We start from the raw sequence: 19,893 nt of genomic DNA, 5'->3' as shown, positions 1-19,893 counted from the left end.
CATGACAGAAGAAGAGAACAACATGTAGAAAGGAAAAAGTTACTGTAAGACTGTTAGAACTGTTTCACTGTGTTGTTATATCCTTTGAAATGTTGAAATTGAATACAGTCTTAAGTGTACAATGTCCTCCTAACCTCATCTGCAAACAAGAGAAGTAGGACAAGGAGGATCAGCCTCTTTTTTCTATCCTCCTTTCCTTGAAAAAATCAAATTTTAAATAAAAATGTTCCTATAACTTTTATTGTATAACTTTGCTTTTAATCTTTTTCAGAGTCTTTTCTAGTATCTCCCAAAGAAATATTGACAATGTCATTGAAAATACTTTAAATTTGAAAGGTAGAACAGTCAGGAAAAATGGAAAGACAGCATCTTCAAATATTCACCATGCAATGATCCAACTGTGACTGTACAACTTCCTGCTCAACACTCTTCATCTCCAACTTGGGAACCTGCAATTTCACTTCATCTAAAATTCTTTTACATTCTTGTAGGCGCTGTTCAAAGTTGGCTGGCTTCTGAAACAAGCGAAACTTCATGGACACATCCTGCAGCTTTTTCTGAAAAGTAAGCATGGGTAAGTAGTAAATGTGCAATCAAATCAACCCTGAAGACATGTCTTAGACCTGTCTCAGAATACTTAGAATCCCTTATCAATCAGCAGTTTCTTATTTAAAGAATTTGAAACTTTTGGGGAAAATACCAGCAGCAGACAATCTTGGTCTTCACAGGAGTAAAAAAACTCTTGTATCATCCAGGGCACTGGATGCAGAAAAGCCAGTGACAAAAGAGCCCATATACTCAACTGAAGAAAAGGAAAGTTTTTGTATTTTCCAATATGCAAAATATTGGAGGGTACGGTGAGAATGGAGATTTAATGGCTCAAGCATAACACATTTACATTCCATAGTGGCTGCTCATCAACTCTGCTGTGTTGCTGTTTGGTATGAAGAGTGAATCTTTAGTCCCTTAAAGAAACTAAATAAAGTGGCTGGGCTGTAAGTAGGTCTAGCAAAAAACCCTCAGATTTAAGGTATAAAATTGACTTCTATTGCAATTTAAAAAAGCATAATCTAAAGTATAAAGTAATTTATAAGCAAAAAAATCTATGACAAACATGGCTTTTAATTTAATAATTTTCACAATTTGTTATCTTTGTGCATTAATTATATTGCTTGCTCACAGGATCCCTACCTCAGTGGGAGAGGAAATAATGAAAAATAAAGCAAAGAAAGGGCATTTTAATTATTTACTTGAATAACAACTAAATTCTCTGTAAAAGTACAGAGCAAAGTAATAGTAGAATAAGTTTTTCTACTGTTTGGGAAAAAAAAAAGAAAATATCACTAAGAAATGGATAAATAATTAAATAGCATCTGCACACACTTTTGATTTATTTATTAATATTGATTGATTGATTTATTTATCTTCAAATCCTGCACACCTTATATCAATACAGTGTTGTCCATACTATACAAACCTGAAAAAAAAACCCCAACCTGTAATAAGGAATAGAATTAGCCTAACATAGGCATTAGTAAAAATGCTTCCTACATCAGATTTCTGTGAAGGAGGCAGGAATCATGAGCAGAGGACTATTCTGGGTAACACAGAAAACTGTGTAAATTTCCAACAGCTCCTTCCAAAAACTATCCTCATTAAATACTCTTAATGAAATTGAGATCCAACAGAATGAGAAAGGAAGTCTTTCCCTAGATAAATAAGTGAACAACTGAATAAAAATAGGAAACAAAAGGTAGGAAAAAGTGGTCTTATTTTTATTCAGTGTGTTTGCATACACTAAATTCATGCTTAATTAGTTTTTCATCCTCTTGTGGCACTTCAGCTTGATGAAGATAAAGTCCTGTGGGAAGCTTACAATGCCACATCAGTATCTGTTACCAATTTGTGTTGGTCAATACATTAAAAACTATCTAGAAAAGAGAAAGAATGACAGTAGTACTGGTAGAGTAAATTAAAGCCATCTGTGAAGGGTCACTGAAAGATTGCACAGTGCTGACGATCTGTAGGAAAAAACCAAGCAAAATATATTTAATTCATCCAAAAATTAAATAACAGACATCACAAAAAACCCACTAAGCTTCGTATACAAGTGGGATCTAAATTATCTGTTAGCACTCTCGCTTGAGTTATAATAGATAACTCAAGTTATATTATATACTTATATTTATTTCTGACAGTTTAAAAAATAAATCATCTTAAAAGCAACCAAACAAGCAAAGACAGTATTTGGAAAGTACCTGTCACAGTACAAAAGTAATTGCATAAAGCTATATTGTGCCTGAATAATGTTTGATCACCTCATCTCAAAAAAACTTACAGAAACTGTATAAAGAAGAATGACAGGACAATCAAAGCTATATATCAAAAGGTCTTAGTGCAATTTAACATACTAGTCAGCCTGGAAAAGAGACAACCGAGAAGGAGTAAAATTAGTGGTATGCAAAAAGTTGATTAGCAAATGATTGTTAAGTGTTTCTCAAAATTCGTGAAGAAGGTGACACCAAGTTAAACTCTTATATAGGGAAACCAAAATGAAAAAAAGGAAAGACAATTTCACATAGCATTCAGTTAAATTGTGTAACTAGCTGTTAAATGAAGTTGAGTATTCCAGCAGTGTAAAAGATTTCAGAAAGTATCTAGACATGAGCTTTTAAATATCTCTGACCCAGAAGTTGCTTAGCTGCAAATCACTGGGAAGCATCACCAAAAGTTCACCTTACTGTACCTCGTCACTGTCTTCTGGCTACTGAAGATACGGATTTGGGCTAAATGGCTCTTTTGTGAGAAGTAACATGAGAATTCTTAAACACTTGAAAAGTGTAGTCAGCTGAATTTACTTCACATCAACAGTTAAATTGTTGGCAGTACTTGAACTACATTGTCAGTAGGCAAACCTGGCTCGTCTAAATAAAGAGCACAGCAACAACTTATGGGAGAAAAGGAAAGCCCACAACTAAGTAAGTATTATTCATTTTTGATTTGAGGAAAATGTCTTCTTTAGAAGCAAAGGATAAGTAGTTATTCAAAAGCAAAACTACAGGAGATTAAGTATTTTTAGAGATGTAACGTTCTTTCAAATTTTATTACATAAAGTAATCTTAAAATATCACTAGGAATTAGTAATGTGGTAAGGGAAGGGAATCAACTGAGTATCTTTTTACTCTGACAGGTGTGTTTACGTTAAAAAGACAGAGGAAAGTAATAAAGAAATAAGAATGACATGTCTATTATTTAATTTCTCCCTGCAAATAATTTACTATTGAATTTCCAAAAATAGCCCTTCCTCAGACAAGAATTCATTTTTATGCCTAGTAGGAATAACTAAGTCTTAAATCACTAAAGCAGAAATAGATTTTTATTTTGCTAATCATCTTTATTCCCTTAAGTTTAAAAATCAGAATTTAACTCTCAACCTACAGTAATCTAAAAATCCTGGATAAATCTAGTCACTTAATAGCCATCTCACAATCTCATTGCAATTACTTGTTTTCATAATTGTTTACGTTCTGTCTGGGTAATTGAACTAGTATTAGAATAAATATATGTCAAATAAGAAATATTACTTAGCACACACAAAAAAAATGCATGCAGTATAAGTGAGAATTCTCTTCAGGAAAAAAGTGAAGACAAATCTTGTGAAATGTGATTTACTACTAAAGGTATTGCACCATGATAGAAAAGAATTCAAGAGAGTTCACTGGCCTAAAATCAAATATAGTAATAAATATTTGGAACAAAGGGTTCTGCTTTTACCCTTTTTGGTAGTTGGTATTTACATTTAGCATGTTAATTTGTTGTTTTGTTCAGATTTTATCTAATGTAAGCAAAACAGATTCTCAAAATTATGCCACCAATCTGTCAGAACTCAAACTGATGCATATGGTCATCTAGAGAAGCCTTTCGGGAAAAAAAAAAAATCTGCACAAAGATGGATTAAGAAAAAAAAAAATAGAAAGGGTAGTGCTCCCTTGCATGCTGTTGAATTTGTAAACACTTAGATACAGAGTTGTCTGATGCCTGCATTTCACTGATGACATATGAGAAACATCACAGCTGCCATAGAGACCATCAAAATGTGAGTTAATGTGAAGGAAAACAGAAATATAAAGAAACATAAATATTCTCAACAAATAAAAGCTAGTCTTGTAGATAAGAGGAAACATTTAAAAAAAATTTCAAGTTGTTAATTTCAAGTTAATTAACTGCTAAAAGGCAATTAATGTTATTGATAATAAAATATAAAATTGAAGCTAAGATACCTAGAAATACTTGAGATGAAGAAAAAAGTGGCCTTGTTTACTGTTAATACCATAGCAAAATCCTCTGTCTTTCCTAATGAATGATGACAATTTGTTTTGCAGCCTGGGGAATTTTGGTACTAACATTAAAAAAAAAAAAGCAGCAAAGCAGTCAAGAACCCACCACAGACCCACCACAGTAAAAATGTGTATTGAACCTAAGCATCAATTTCTTCTGCAATTTCAAAGAGGTCTTTCTATGTCTGTTAAGCGAGATAAAATAATGCATTAGCTAACATTTTAAATTGATGACTGCAACACACTGCTCAGCATGGATTTGTCTTTAAAGTGCAGTTCCACCAAATATTTCCAAATATTTTTAACTGTAAACATTTTCAAATACCTCAAAAGTTGTACCAAAAAGCCTCACTGTAATTTTCTTTCAACAGCCACACATTCAAACCACCCCTTATACAGTGTCCCTACCAGCTGGTTACACCAGCTCAGCGTACCCTAGAACTGTTGCCAACTAGGGAGAAAGGCTGTAATAAAAAAGTGAACAGTAAAAAGATATGGGTGGTATGCTTTGTGCACTCTAATTTCCTGGCCGGAAAGGAGCAGCTAAAACAGAAGAGATACCTTACGAACATTTCATACTCTAGTAACAGTACTACTCATGCTGTTTGTTTGCAAGAGTGAAGGAAAAATGGAGGAAATAAAACCTGCATACCTGTGCCACATCAATTTGGGAAAGCACTCTTTTGGCAGCATCTTTACCCCGGTTTCGTTTCTTCATTTCTTCCAAACTAATCTCATGGCTTGTTAATTCAGATTGTATTTTCTATTGAAAAACAAAGAAAGTAATCCTCAGGGTTTGAAGAAAAAGTTTATGTTGTTAATATTATTTGGAACAGCTGATTTTGAAAGATATTAAACAGAAGTACTCCATTATAAACCGGATCATTAGAGGAAATTATTCAAAGAATTACTTGTTCACAACCCTGTAAATTATTCAGTTTAGTTTCTTTTGATAATAATAAAACCGTCTTCTCCTGCTCAAAGATATATAACTCTGACATTTTGACACTAATGACATAATCTTGCTAAGGAAATTGTGATTAAATTGTTGGGAAAAAAAAAGTTGGTTTTTTTTTGTTTCTGAAAGAAAGCAACTATTTTCATTGTGAAGAAAATTTAAAATTAATCATAGAAAAGAAAAATACAAATAAAAAAGTGTTTTGCCTCATTATTATTTCTTATTATTTTCACAGTATCATCAGGTGAGTTGAGAGAAAACTGATAAAAGTAACCTGTATGTACAACATCTTCACCTCACAGAGTTGTGTTATATCTAAAACAGTACACCTTTTGTGGCGTATTACTGACCACAATCTATGTTCAGTAGATATGCTAAATGCATAATGACATGTAGTTCATTAATACACTAACTTAATCCATTTTCTAACACACACTTGTGGTTCTGTAGTTCTGCAAACCCAGTGTGCAATCAAATCATCACAAGAAAAATATCAGCCTTCTTGGCTCACCATAAATCAACCTTACAAGAAACAATTAACTTAAGCAGTGTTGGCTAGCGCAATGTAATGAAAAGAATTTCCATAAAGTATATTGATACAACATAATTTAGAGCAATTCACATCTTTTTATGTTTAAATTGTTAGAAAATGAGAACCTCTTATTAGCGGAATTGCTAGGCAAGTACTACTGAGAACAATTACCCTAGGAAATAAAGACAAGGTATGTTCCCACCAGGAAAGGTGTTTGAGGCCATTACTCCTGAATCAAAAAGAGATTTTATATTCAATCTTTTTTTTTCCTATGGTACACAAGCATTTCTCAGATACTCTAAAGACTACCTATAAGTTTAAATATATGCCTTTATCTCACAGTACAGTAACTTGTAAAATATGAAAACTGTGTAGTTCAAAAGACTACAGAGAATTACGGAAATGAAAAAAGGGGGTTTTAAATTACAATTTGATCCGTTAAAGTTTGATTATAAGTAAAAACGAATATATAGGTATTTTTAATCATAGTTTCATAGGTTATTAAGCACAAAGCTGTGTACACTGTATGCTGCTTACTTTATAGCAGTATTACACGGTTATAATGACTTGTATGACATAACATATTGTATGTTAAACTACATTGAAAGCATTTTTTCACAAGTTATATTGAAAATTTATTAAAGTGAATTTTAAGAGAAAAATATTTACAAAAATACAGAAAACTACTGGCATTACTAAATTGTAATTGTACTAAATTTACTAACTGTCATTACTAAATTTAATTGCAAAAATATATTTATGAATCTAAACTATCCTGCAAAGCATTTGTAAAAGCAAAATGACTGACAGAAAGCTGTCAATTTAGATGAAATTTTTAATTTTAAATTTTCATAACTGTACATTTTCTATTGTTCATACACTGAGTTGTCCTTGTCAAGGCTCTTTACTGAATGGCTAGCAGTATTTGGAGGAAGTAATAGAATTTTTTCTAAATCTGATATTTTAGTTTTGAGAAAATAAAGTTGGTCAATTAAAAGGACAATACAATCAACAAGCGTAGGTTTACTAGTAGTTTATTTTGGAGTATTTATTTTCTCTTTGACTAAGTTTAAAGTTTCCCCTTGAAGCATACTGGAATTGCAACAGGATTATCTTCCATGTTTGTGCAGCACATGGACCAAATTTTTAGCGGTGACTCAGCATTATTTAGCTCCTGAAGCCAAATCATTTCTTGACCTCTTGGAAGTCAGAACTGTATATACAAGGAAGAAGCAAGTCTGAATGTTAGAAAAATATACTATATCACATCCAGTATTTATTTCAATTGTTTGCTTCTGTACCTTATCGATTAACTGATTTTTGGTTGTGTTTTCCAGTTTACTTTGTTCAACTTCAGAGTCACTCTGGAAAGCATATAACTAAACAGTTCTTATCTGAATAGGTCAGAACAGCACAGTACAGGTAAGAGTAGTGTTTAAGCAATTAGGTATTATGGGATATTGCATGGAGATTGTTCTTTTGTCACTTTGTCAGTTTGCAAAACTTTTATTTATATACACACACTTATATATGTATATATAAAAAACCTAATTATATTTACAAGACCAAAGGCACTGATTGTACCTATCCTCACAAGGACAACTTCTAGAACAAAAAGATTTCAGTCCCAAGGGCATGTCATACATTATTTCTCTTAATTGCTAGTCTTAATTTTAAAAAGATGAACAGTTAAATGCAGAGTCTTGCTATATTGACAGCAAAAAGCAGAGAATTGGCAGTGTAGCCAGTTCTTGGCAGAAACCTTCCCTATCTTGAATTGTAGAAAGGAAAGCCAAAAAACCCAACACAACTATTTCTCTCATTTGAAAATTCTCACAAACCTAATTGCAAACTGATGTTTTGAGAACAGCATTTAGAAAAAATGTAACAGGGCATATAAACAAACTCCATAACATTACTTGCAACAGAAAACTGAACTAGAAGGCTTGATTATATGTCACTTCCCATCAATACCTGCTACCATAATTAGAAAATCAGTCATCATATTTACAAAATGCAAAGAAATGCCAGTCAGTAACATTTAGCAAAATCATAACAATGGAGAGGATTTTTTCGGGAAAAAAACAAACAACCCACCACCACAAAAAACAAAACTCCACCCACCCAACCTTGTGTATTTAATTAAAAGTATTAGTTATAAAAGTGATTTAGTTATAACCAATGGATAAAAATAAAAAAACAATATACATAGAACAAATATTGTGGAATAATGGCTGAAAAGACAAGATTAGATGGAGTACACATCTAATATGCAAACACAAATTTAGTATGAGTAACATTGAGAGGACTACACTACAAAAGCAGCTGACTGTTCCAGTTGAAGTAGTATCAGTAAGTTGAAAAAAAGTTTGAAAGACATTCTGGAAAACGTACTGGTGCACACTATCCTCCAAGACATCTTAATTTCATGTTGCCAGACCTCATTATATTGTATTGTATTGTATTAGTTGCCAGAAATTCATAACATGGGGAGGAATTACTTTGCAATCAATATTGATTATACCACCAAGATCAGAAATTTGGTAAGTTCTCAAAAGCTGGATAAATCCAGAAGAAGAAAGATACAAGTGATACACATATTAACATGTTCCAAGATGGGACAGGGAACGTTGATGTTGATCGTGGAATGAGCAACAAATAGATGAAGTATTTCCTACGGGCATGCACTGTAATGAGAGTGGCCAATTTACTAGTCTCAATTTGATTTATAAACTTCCACAAAAAATACACTAAATATAACAAATTATAGTTCATTAAACACTCTGGCAGCAAAGGGATTAGGTTAAAATAAAGTCGTTAGAATTAAGCATGTTTTCTTTTTTTTTTTTTTCTGATTTCTCTTTAAAGTCCTTTGCAGAAAAATAATTCACTAGTTTCCTGTTTACTAATTAAAACCTGAGTTATAAAACCCGTTCCTGTACAAAAAGATTACTTCCATTCTGTGACAAAAAGGTGGCCAAATCTTCCAGGAGAAATATGTCCTATTTTCTCAATGGGAAGCTTAATGAAAGACATCAAAAGGTTTTCCACTCTAAAGCAGAGAGTTATGGAAACACCAGGTCATATACTAGAGACAGGTAGTTCCTTAAAGAGAGGACACTTGGATCTCTTGGGTTATACATAGTAAACAGAAAGACCTTTTTATACCTCTCTCTGACCTTGCAGGGTTTGTCCTTCCCTCACAAGATTTCTTTCCTGCCTAGCAACTTTCAGCAGCATCCTGAGCTATAGGCAGAATCTATGGAAAGTAGATGTAAGGTAGCCCTGAGGGCTGGCTGTGGCACCATCCCCTGCTCTCCGAGGCGCTCCTACAGTAGGATGCTGCATGCCCCAGCCCAGGGGTAATGTTCTTTTCTGTCCCACTGGGTTCTCAAAAGCTGCTCCCAGTTCAGCATACTATTTTGTGCTCAGATAGAAGTTTTCCCCCTGGTTTGGAGGATGCCAGAAAATAGATATACTGCTCCCTTCTCATAGATATTTTTTAAGCAAAACATGCTATGCAAAACATGCTATACAAAATAAATTAAGCAGTTATACTATCCTCTACTACATCCATGTTCATCTGTCCATCTGTCACATCCTGCAACAAAATACACCAGGCTATACTAGTATTGGGCAATTGAATACTGTTTAATTCTCAAGAACTGAAAATTACATAGCCAGAGTAGTAAATCTTTCACCAGTGAGTGGTGGATCTGAAGACAAGGGCAATTACATTACCTTAAGTTTCTTCCACTGCTCGTTCTAGGAAAACGAGGTCTAAATTTAGCCTGGAACATCACTTTTCTGCTATGGATTTCATTAAGATCTACTGCATAAAAAGGCCTGGACTTGACAGCAACCCTATGAGTTCTGCAGTGGCTCAAGAAGATGAGGACAATATGACAAGATTCAGGCATATGGTGAACTTCAAATTGCTCTCTGCATTTTGTAAACTAATTCATTATGAATTCAAATTATACTAGATTACCTTTGTAATTAATGAGTCCTTCACATAACTCACAACAAAATGGCCTGGCTATGAATTTGCAGATTTGGCTCTCTTGAGTTGCAGAGAACACCTTGACAGCTCTTCTTGGTGTATGAGGTTCTCTGATTTGTATTTCTTTAAATACTACTTAGCTAGCCTAACACCTCGCAAGAATGGTGCTCAGTTTAACCTAATTTTTGCTTATTTTTATGGTTGCTAGCAATACCTAAGGAGTCAGATCTCAGCCTAACATATGGATAAAATAAAACATTTAGAGAGCATTCTGGTAATCATTATAAATGGAAAGATCATGATTCTAGCAGATGTAAAAAACATATCTGAAACAATTTCAGAACTGTTAGTGTTTACCTTTGAAAACCTGAAAAGATAAACCAAGTACCAGAAAATTAGAAAAGTGAAGTTGAAGTACCCATTTTTAAAAGCACAGAAAGGGTATGTGCCAATGATGTCACACCTTTGCAAAAAAAAGAGGAAAAGCACATAATACATATAGAAGATGATGTTATTGCAGGAATGACATACAGGTAAGTCTCAACAGGAACAACATACGTAGTTTTAGACACTAGTCTTCAAGAGAGAGTAACTGAAGATTCCAAATGAGAAGAGCAAATCATCAAAGGATAGAAACGTTATTGACAAGGCAAAGCTGAATAAGTTGGACATGACAAAGGCAGTTTGTGCAGTTAAAGCACAGTTAATGCAGTGTTCAGATGCTATGGAGACGTGTAAGTTGTGAGAACCTGTACAGTACAGAAATCTGCATAGATATTCTAACTTAATACATAACAAAATGTAAGCTTACACTTCTGAATAATGCTTATCAGCTATTTGCTCTTTGACCACTGATCTACACATGGCTGAAGAAAATAATTCTCACAATTTTCAGCAGAGGAAAAGCGTAAATACCTTTAACATTAGACATTTTACTAAGTAGACAATTGTGAATTTGTCCCAAAATATTTGCTTGAAGGCAATGAAGCATGGCATTATTCTTGTCAAGTAATACATTGCACGACTGAACAAGTCTGCCATTATATCATGACATTAACTCTGGCTTTGAACATAGCACAACAGTATTTTGATAACAGATTAATAACCATCTTCACCTAGAAAACAGTCAGGTGTGTAGTGCTTATTACTACAGCACTGAAATTATTCAAGGAGTTCACTGAAAAGGCAACATATATTACTTTTGCTTTTCTCAGAAACACAATACTGTTAATTCATTATCCACATTGTATTTTACATAACTCTACAGGGAGAACAACAGACAAGCCATTTGTAGCATGCAAGTGAGAAGTGAAATAAGCGTATTTTCTGTCCAATAATATAACCCCTCCATGTAATCACTCACACCAAACAGATGTACTAATTGGAGATTCTCTCTTCCACCAGAAGCTATTTAATAACAAAGCTACAAATAATTATCTGAAAAATATTTTGCCATATAAATGTAATATTTTCAGTACAGATTTATTTGCTTCCTGTCAGTTGAAGAGTACTTGAAAAAAAGTCAGCAACTCGCAAATTCCTGTGTTGATAACTTAATTCCCTGTATTTTCTTGATAAATTTAGAGAAAATAAGGAGACTTCAGCTGGGATCATGAGATCAAGCATACAAAGAAATAATTTTTCCTTCTGGAATATTGTTTTAGACTTTACCTCGTTCCAGCTTTTTTATTATTACACCTTGAGGAATCTGAACTGATTTATCTGTTCAGTTGCTGTTAGATTGTTTGGTCTGAATACAACATCTTTGGTTGTACTCAAAAGGAGTTGGGTGACAGTGGCTCTCTAGCATTAAATTCTCAGTGCCACATGGTGGAGTAAGAAGCACACAGAATTTACATTCAAAAAATGATCCAAAGGAGAAGTTGAACAGCACATACTTAACTCCCTTTTCTTTCTGTCAACTTTCTGAATAAACTAAACTGATCATTTCACTTAGAAAGAGGAGTTAAATATAATTGTGTTTACTCAGATTCATTTCCAATCAGCTGAACCAAAGATTATTCCTCCTAACAATGCTCTAAATGGATTTGAAATTTTGAAGCAAACATGCAGAGCTCCCAAACTGTCAACAGCTTTTTGATTACAAATTCTCCCATATGTTCTTTTAGAAATACAACACATATTGCCCAACAGTTTGTTAAATCCCTCAGCATGGATAAACTGACCCCTGCCCTGAAACCAACATCATTGACTGAAAGATTCCCATTCCAGCTGTGCAGATACTTCGTAGGGTATCTTATATTAATGAACTGTTTTCAGCTGTACAAAAGAGCTGTGCCAGCAGAAGCTCCACAAGAGCTGGCTGGCATGGCCATTCACTAAAGGAATGACTCAGTATACTTACCTGCATAAAACTGATTGTTTATTCCCTTTCCCTCTAAGGATTTTAAAGAACTTCATGACTGAACTTCAGAGAACTTTTGCATTAAACCTGTTCAGTTGTTAATTAATTTTTTTTTCTTCAGTCCTACTGGCATCTTAAAATAAAAACATGAAAGGGAAAAACTCAGCAGCATCTATGCTGGTTTTCCCATAGTGGATATAGTATAATCAGGTGAACTTGACATCAGACAGTAAAATCTCAAGAACAAAAACAAGCTCTGCAAAAAGCGCTGAGCTGAAATTTTCCCATGAAAGTGTGCTAATTAAGGTTGGTTAAGTTTTGTGCTGCTTCAGTTGCTGAAGTTCTGAATTATGTCCTTTTACATTCTGTAATCATTGCCAACATTGTACCTGAGGACACACATAAACCAGATGTGCCCATGGGATATATAAAGCGTCACCAAAAATTGCTACAAGGTAAGTGTCCAAATACACCAGAAAAAAAGCACACTTTCATATAAAATTTTTCTTACATATTAGAGTTATGTAATTACAAGATGAGAAATTAAACTGATACGTCTTTAAAAAATGCTGATTGTATCCTATTTCATAAAAAAATGTTTGCATCATTCATATTTCAAGGAAGGAGAAAAATAATTCGAGAGTAATCTCATAGCTAGCATAGTTTAGGATTCAAACTGAAACAATAATTCATCTGAATCTGATACTATTCTTATACTGACGTAAATTAGAACCAAATAAATTTGAATCTGTTTCAAAATAGGACTGAATGTAAATATGACCCTGTTTTCTAAATATAACTTTTTTATTTCATACACACACAAATAAAAATATCTGCATGTAACTACAAACACACACATACATGAAAAGCAACGGAAAAGTACATCTATCCACATTTTAATTCAAAAGCCATGGAAACCTTTATTTTTAAAGGAGAGAAAACATGATTTTCAGGGCTACGTATATTCAGCTCTGAATATATTTAAGATCATAGTCTATACAAGACACTAATTTTAGAATGATATAAAACTTTACAGACATGCCAGAAAAAAACACAATTGACTGTCTCTTTTAAAATCATTATAAAGCATATGTTTTCAATTTTCCTGTAACCTTTTTTGTTTGTTTGTTTACTTTTGTAATCCAACTTCCTAAATTTAGGTGGAAATTACAGTAAAATTGCTGTACATAATATTGTAAACTATTAATAACTTTATACCAGAGATGTTTGGGTTTATTTCATTTGTTTTCTTAATTTTTTAATGCTGCCGTAAAGCAGATGTTACAGAGGAAAGATTGCAAGAATAAAACAATGAGAATCAGATGTACATTTTTATTTCAAAGGCTCAGTAAACCATTTCTAAAGAATAGGAAAAACTGTTTCTGTTAAACTTGCATGAACTGTAAAAATTGAAATATAAGTACATTTTTGTGTATATCATGAAATAATTAACAATGTGTCTATGTTTCAATAATTTAGTAATAATCCCTAGGCCATGAATCAACTTTGTAAAAAAGCCATCTAAGAGTAGTGGAGATGATGAGTTTCTTCTTTCTAGGATGGGAACTAGATTTTAGAGTCACACTGTTTATCTTTGTCATTTAAAAATTACTGCATAGTCTTCCATGACATTTATAGTTCTTTACATCTTCTGATGTATATAATATAGTTTTATATTATATACAGGTATATAATACAAATCAGAAGGAAAATATGACTTTACTAGAAGATTAGCTTGAACTTGCCAAAATAATCCTACCTAAAATTTACTTGCACTTTCATACTGATCATGTTGCAAATCCCTGTTACTAATACGAGGCTGAGGGACAACCAAACACACTTTGGTTGATTGAGAAAACCAGTCAGCACATCAGTTCAACCTCTGTATAACTTACCTGTGCTTCCTGAGGGACCTGTGCGGCATCAACTCTGTCTGCAATGTAGGCTGTTAGCTGTTTGTCGATAACAGCAAGAGACTCTTGGATTAAGCGGAGGGTTTTGTCGGTCTCCTGGGCAGACTGAATACTCCGTTCAAGACTCTTTTGTCTTCTCACAGCCTAAAAACAATGACAATGTTATCAATATTCACAGTAATAATGCATATAATACATTTTTCCCACATATTTTTTCTCCCAAAAATGCAGGCTAAGAATCAAAAATAGTCCTCCTGACTTGTGCTCATCCACCTTTTTGTATGATAAGTTGCGCATCTTTTTGCCACCCATTCAGTTCTTTTATATAAGACACAAACAAACAAAACCCCAGATTGCATAGACAAGTTCTAAAAAATGTAGGACCCTGAAAAACCAATGCATGCATTGAAGATTTCTATGCTGAGTGAAAGTTGGCAAAGCTGTATAATAAAACCATCCTGATAGTGCAGCCTTTCATTCTGAGGCATAGCAGTCCTCTTGATCCTATTATATAATTCAAGAGATTTTGTTTACTGAGAATAGGGTTACTGTCATCACAATCCCATCCAAGACAATCCACTTCAGTAAGTGAGAGGGATAAAGACACTCTTGAGAAGAAGCTCTCTTATACGGACTATAAATAGCTGTCTGGAACAGAGGCAGTGCCTACTCTGGAAAAAAAAAAGAGACCAATCGTTGTCCTGTTGTGTCTTGTCTGTTGATTTGCCCAATCTATTATCACTCTAACCATAGTGTCTTTTAGCCTAGGAAGTCGACTTTTGCTTCTACCCTACCACCAGTGCCACAGTGGGTTGCCTACTGTCAACTTGTACACAATCCTGTTTTCGAGAAAGATGTGCTCCTTTCAAAGGAGCTCACTTCATGATTTACCAAGCCAGAACAATAAATTATCTTTCCAAGTTGTCCTTAAGACACACATATATTTAAACACTTGACATGAACACGGTAGCTTTAACTACTATTTGTAACAGTTTAATATGATATTTATCAGGTAAAAAATAACCTGGTACTTTCTTCCATGTCACTGTGTCCACCTGCAGACTCGTATTTTACTTAGACTACAGCTTCTGCCTACCAGAGTTTCTGCTTTATACACAGCACATAACAATTACCAACAATCTCAACTGCAATACAGTTTTACTCTGTACAAGCCCAGCCATACTGCTGACCACAGAATAAAGTGACTAACTTTCTTTGACATGAATCGAAGGAGCAGGGAGAAAGCAAGCACACTTTAAATAACATTGCTAGGTGTCCTGCCATTTTTCAAGTCAAATCACACTTCTTCTCTTTGGTGAGCCAGCTATACTTTAATTTTATTTCATACCTATTATGAAACTCTTGCCTTGAGCAAAAATAGCTCTCAGCAATTCAGTGAGAATATTTGATGTATCTGTACCTTCTTCATGGAGCTCAGATTCTTACAGAGCTTCACATTTAACAAATGAAAAAGGCTATTCCTTGTAAGCATTCTTGCTAGCTGTTTGACTTAGTTAAAGGATAGGGATCCAACCAGTATTTACTATATTTGTGATTGTAAGCTGCTTTGTGCTGTTTCAAAACAGCTGACCAGATAAACTTGTATCACTGCCAGTTCCAGGAGCCTTCTGTGGAACTGAGCAGCGTTACATATCAGACCCATGCTGTCAATGCTAATGGAAGTACCTGAGCCACTAAGGTATTATCACCCTACCAAATGAACCATTAAAACACTGTAACTTCACAGTACAGTACTAAGATTTGCTACTTAAATGACTTTTACCTTCATCTGATTTGAGATTTTATATTACAATGTTCTCAGCCTGTTCAAAGCAGTAGGGTTAAAAACCACAGCTTCCACTTACCTTGGCACTCCTTACTACTTATTTGTAAGCCTGGCTAAGATACAGTTACTCTCTACCTTTGCATTTGCAACACTATAGGGTAGATTGAAAGACACATTAGACTAGAAACAGGGTAGTAGCTTTCTACAGCCCATGGGTTGAAAAGTCAAAGTTTTCTTCCATACAGCGTGGAAGAAAATCTCTCTGCCTTTACTTAACTCTTTGCATAACTGGTAGCACTAACCTACATGCATAGTCCATTCATACTGAGGGCTGCAGTGTCCTGATGAAGCTCACCATTTAAAATAAGACACTGAGAAAGTTCCATGCTTATTAGTCATTAAAATAAGTGCCTGGCACTTTCTGCAGAATTCAATATACTGGACACAAATTTGATGCTAAGTCCTTTTGAAAAAAGCTATTTTTATAGCAATACTTGAAGCTTTGAACCTTTGTTAAATGCTGACCCGTGCTAACAACTATTTGCAGCTAGTCCCTTGCTTAAGCATAGATAAATTTACTGCCAGCCTCAGGAGCAGCTTGCATGCATGCAATGAAGTAGTTATCACCACATGGAAACTCACAAAAAGTCTTAAAATTGTATGACAAATATGTGGTGATTGAAAAATTGTCATCTCTGTGCTGGTATCAGCAGAAACTATGTATATCAAACAAAACTATATATATCAATATTAGAATACAATAGGGAAAATTAAAACATTCCCAAACTCATCGATCAAATATTAAAGCAGGTAAAGTTAAGAAAGAATTACAACAAATCCTTGCCTGAGTCTGACTGGATTTTTGTGGGTGGATTTCAAACAAATATGAATTCAGATAAATATATATTCATGCTTGCAATATCTTTATGTGCACATAAAGTAAATGTGTACACACACACACAGACAAAATATTCCCCTTTTCTTGTCCTCAGAGAGAATTTGATTACAGCCTGAGAACCTGTATGACATTTTCTAGCTTCCAAGTGCAGTGAAAGTACATCTTTTCCAAAAACCGTGAAGAGTTTAGAGGAATGAATGGATGATATCAGACCAAGATGTGAATGCAATGTACAAGAGAGGAATTATTTTGGCAACAGGAGCAGAACCACACAGCCAAATATGCTGGGAAATGGCACTTTCACAATTGCTGCTTTAATTTTTTTTTCTGTATTACCTACTAGGAACAGACCCCATCCTGCACACTCACCTAAAGTCAAGCCTCTACCCTCACGCTGTTCAATTCACACAACAAATGTAACATAAAGGTCTTCACTATAATCTTATAAAAGGTACAATATACCCATATAATGTAAGATATTTCTCCAGTTCAAAACAACTGACTCAAAAACCTAATCCTGTTCACTAAGTAGGTCCCTGGCACTATCACTGGCATTGCAGAATACTTATCAACTCATTCAATACGGAGAAGGCTTCTTCCTCTCTTTCAGTGGAAAAGAGAGTTACTGGTTGAGGTAAGTGTTAGAGGGCTTTATGAAAAGGGGCAGACATATTACACACTTATATCTGTGAACCTGAGCTTCAAATTTGTCCTTAAAACACATATGTCTGTGTACGTGAAAAACTATATATGCATATTTTTAAAAGACACATGAAAGTTGAAATTGTATATATCTATAAATTTTTTCTCTGAAAGATTTTTGGTTTTTAATTACTCTGTGGAAGAAAGAGATTGTTTAACATTGCAGTGTATAAATGGGTCTGAGGACCTAACAGGAAGCCCTAGCTCTGCTATCAGATCATAGTCAATAAAACTGAAGGGTTTTGTCTCTAAAGGGAAGTGTCTGACAGTTAATTGCTAAATAGGAAATCTCAGGAAAATAACCAACTGTTTAATTATTTCTGAGCCAGTGGAATGTTGACAGCTGTTAAGGAAAATAAAAACAAACAAAAAAATCTGCTGTTAGGCACTATCAGAATGAAAGAGAAAAGAAAAAAATATTTATGGATTAAATTTTTTATTAAAGTGTCTTCAGGTTTTAGAGATTTTTAGTTTTTTTATGATTAAACATAATATTCAATTTTTATGATATGAGGTATTGCATAAATCTGTTTACAATTTAACAAAGATAAATGGCAAATGCAGGAAAAGGTAACATTGCATATTATCCATATAAAATGTCATATTAAGGGAAAGGTTGCACTGAGAGGTGATCAAATATCAGGAAAGCTGCAGGTGGTCAAACAGTTGCTTATGGTTATAGCTCATTCTTTGACATTGAATGTTATAAAGCTATATTTATAGATATTACCACTTTTTCCTTAAATAATACATCTTATGTATTTAATGACATTAGTCACACATGTAGTTACAAAGACATTTGTTAGAGTTTTATGGTTAAAATGAAGTAGAGTTTTGTTGTTGTGGCAGTACTCAGTAGTTGTGCTGTGGGAGAAAAAATAGAACAAAATCTTTCAAAAATTATAGTACTTTTACTACAGTGTGCATGTATTTAAAATGCAGAAGCAAATTCATAAATTAGCTTGTAAGTTACAGCTCATGGAAAAGGGTCTGTCAAGAAAGGTAGAAATATGTTAGTTCTTTTCTTTGGCTCAGTTATACTCTCTATTTATTGAGAAAAGTTACTGCAGGGTAAAGTTAAAAACTTAAAAGTTAGAAAAATTTAACTTTTAAATTCCTTCATAACTTGTTTAAATTGCTTTAAAATTTAGCCTCATTCTTGGTGTTATAATTGTTATGCCTGAGATTTATTATAACACAACTGTACATTTTGCATCGAATTAATGTTTATGTGTTGATCTCCACTTTTTGTTTGGAATCAGAGTGGTTTAGTATTTAGACTTAAACTAGCAACACCTTTTCTAACATTCAAAACATTCTTTTTGGGACCAGGAATTTTTAATACCCTCCAAGCTAGCACAAATTCTTCTGCAAATTCTAGTAATATTTCACAGTGTGTTTTTAAAGTGGCTACAAATATCTGACCTCTCAGCAATAAAGTGATATTCATCTTTGATCAACTGCATTCCAAACCTGCAAACTATACCAAGGAGGACTTCATTATCTCTTTAGGTTATCACTGCAGACAGATAGTGCCTCAGAACTTGTAAAAGCAGCCCTCTTAGCAACCTTCAAAGCAATCATGTGGGGATGGGGCATGAAGAATTCTTTCTCTTCTTGAGAGGAAAACAAAACAGAAAAATTGTGTCAAATGATGAATGGTGCTCTTTGACAGAAACAAAGGGTAATCTTGAGGGGAGTCCTAAAAAGAATTAAGAGGCAGTACCCAAGAATAAAAATTGAATCTAGTGTAAGACCCTTCTCAACAACAATGTTTTATACAGTTTATTGCAAGCATAGTCTCAAGAATATCTAACTGACATTTTTTAATTTTGCTGCACAGGATGTAAATCACTTTCAGCATTACAGGGGATGACAGCCACTTGCAATATTAGCTTGAAGTTCTTCAGGCAACAGTGTTTTTTAGATCCAGTATATAGAGTTGTAAGTGAATCAATCCTTGAAAAGTAAAGATAGGGTATATGTCACTTATTGATCCGCCCCAGATGTTCAAAAGCATAAGGCATACCAACATAAAGCCATTATCTGCCCTTAAAAATGAATTTCTGTCTCAGTAGCAATGCTGTACCGCCTTGCAACATCACTCATATGGCAGTGGTTTTGTTGCTCTATTAGTGAATAAATATTTCACATACCAGTTTCTGCCCAAATGAGCTTGGTAATTACCTTGGTAATTACCTGCACGATTATTCAAATAAAAATAAATAACTTAACCACATTAGGATAGCCAATCACTCTGTCTCAAGTAGAAGTGACCTTGAACACAAGCTGCATAGTGTTATGTGCCTGCAATGTATTTTTATGCAAGGAGAGTGTACGCTGTTTGGATTTCAGCAGGGCTACACAAACAGCACAGATAATTCAGTGTCAGGAATCTC

The 19,893-nt window shown here is 34.0% G+C and overlaps 1 protein-coding gene across 4 annotated transcripts in view; it reads right to left on the bottom strand.

Moving 5' to 3' along the window:
- Nucleotides 1–19,893, bottom strand: part of DMD (dystrophin) — a gene marked incomplete at both ends in the record, with an annotated part of 1,339,794 nt that overhangs the window by 717,068 nt on the left and 602,833 nt on the right. For all 4 annotated transcript variants that reach the window (XM_082008889.1, XM_082008891.1, XM_082008888.1 and 1 more), the window contains 3 exons: nt 384–557; nt 4,990–5,100; nt 14,091–14,252. In XM_082008889.1, the coding sequence (XP_081865015.1) occupies nt 384–557; nt 4,990–5,100; nt 14,091–14,252 (447 nt within the window). The remainder of the gene's footprint in view (nt 1–383; nt 558–4,989; nt 5,101–14,090; nt 14,253–19,893) is intronic.

The sequence above is a fragment of the Phaethon aethereus genome (assembly GCF_964289735.1).
Source record: "Phaethon aethereus genome assembly, chromosome: 1".
In the NCBI taxonomy this organism is placed as follows: domain Eukaryota; kingdom Metazoa; phylum Chordata; class Aves; order Phaethontiformes; family Phaethontidae; genus Phaethon; species Phaethon aethereus.
This window is presented reverse-complemented; position numbering and strand designations above follow the sequence as displayed.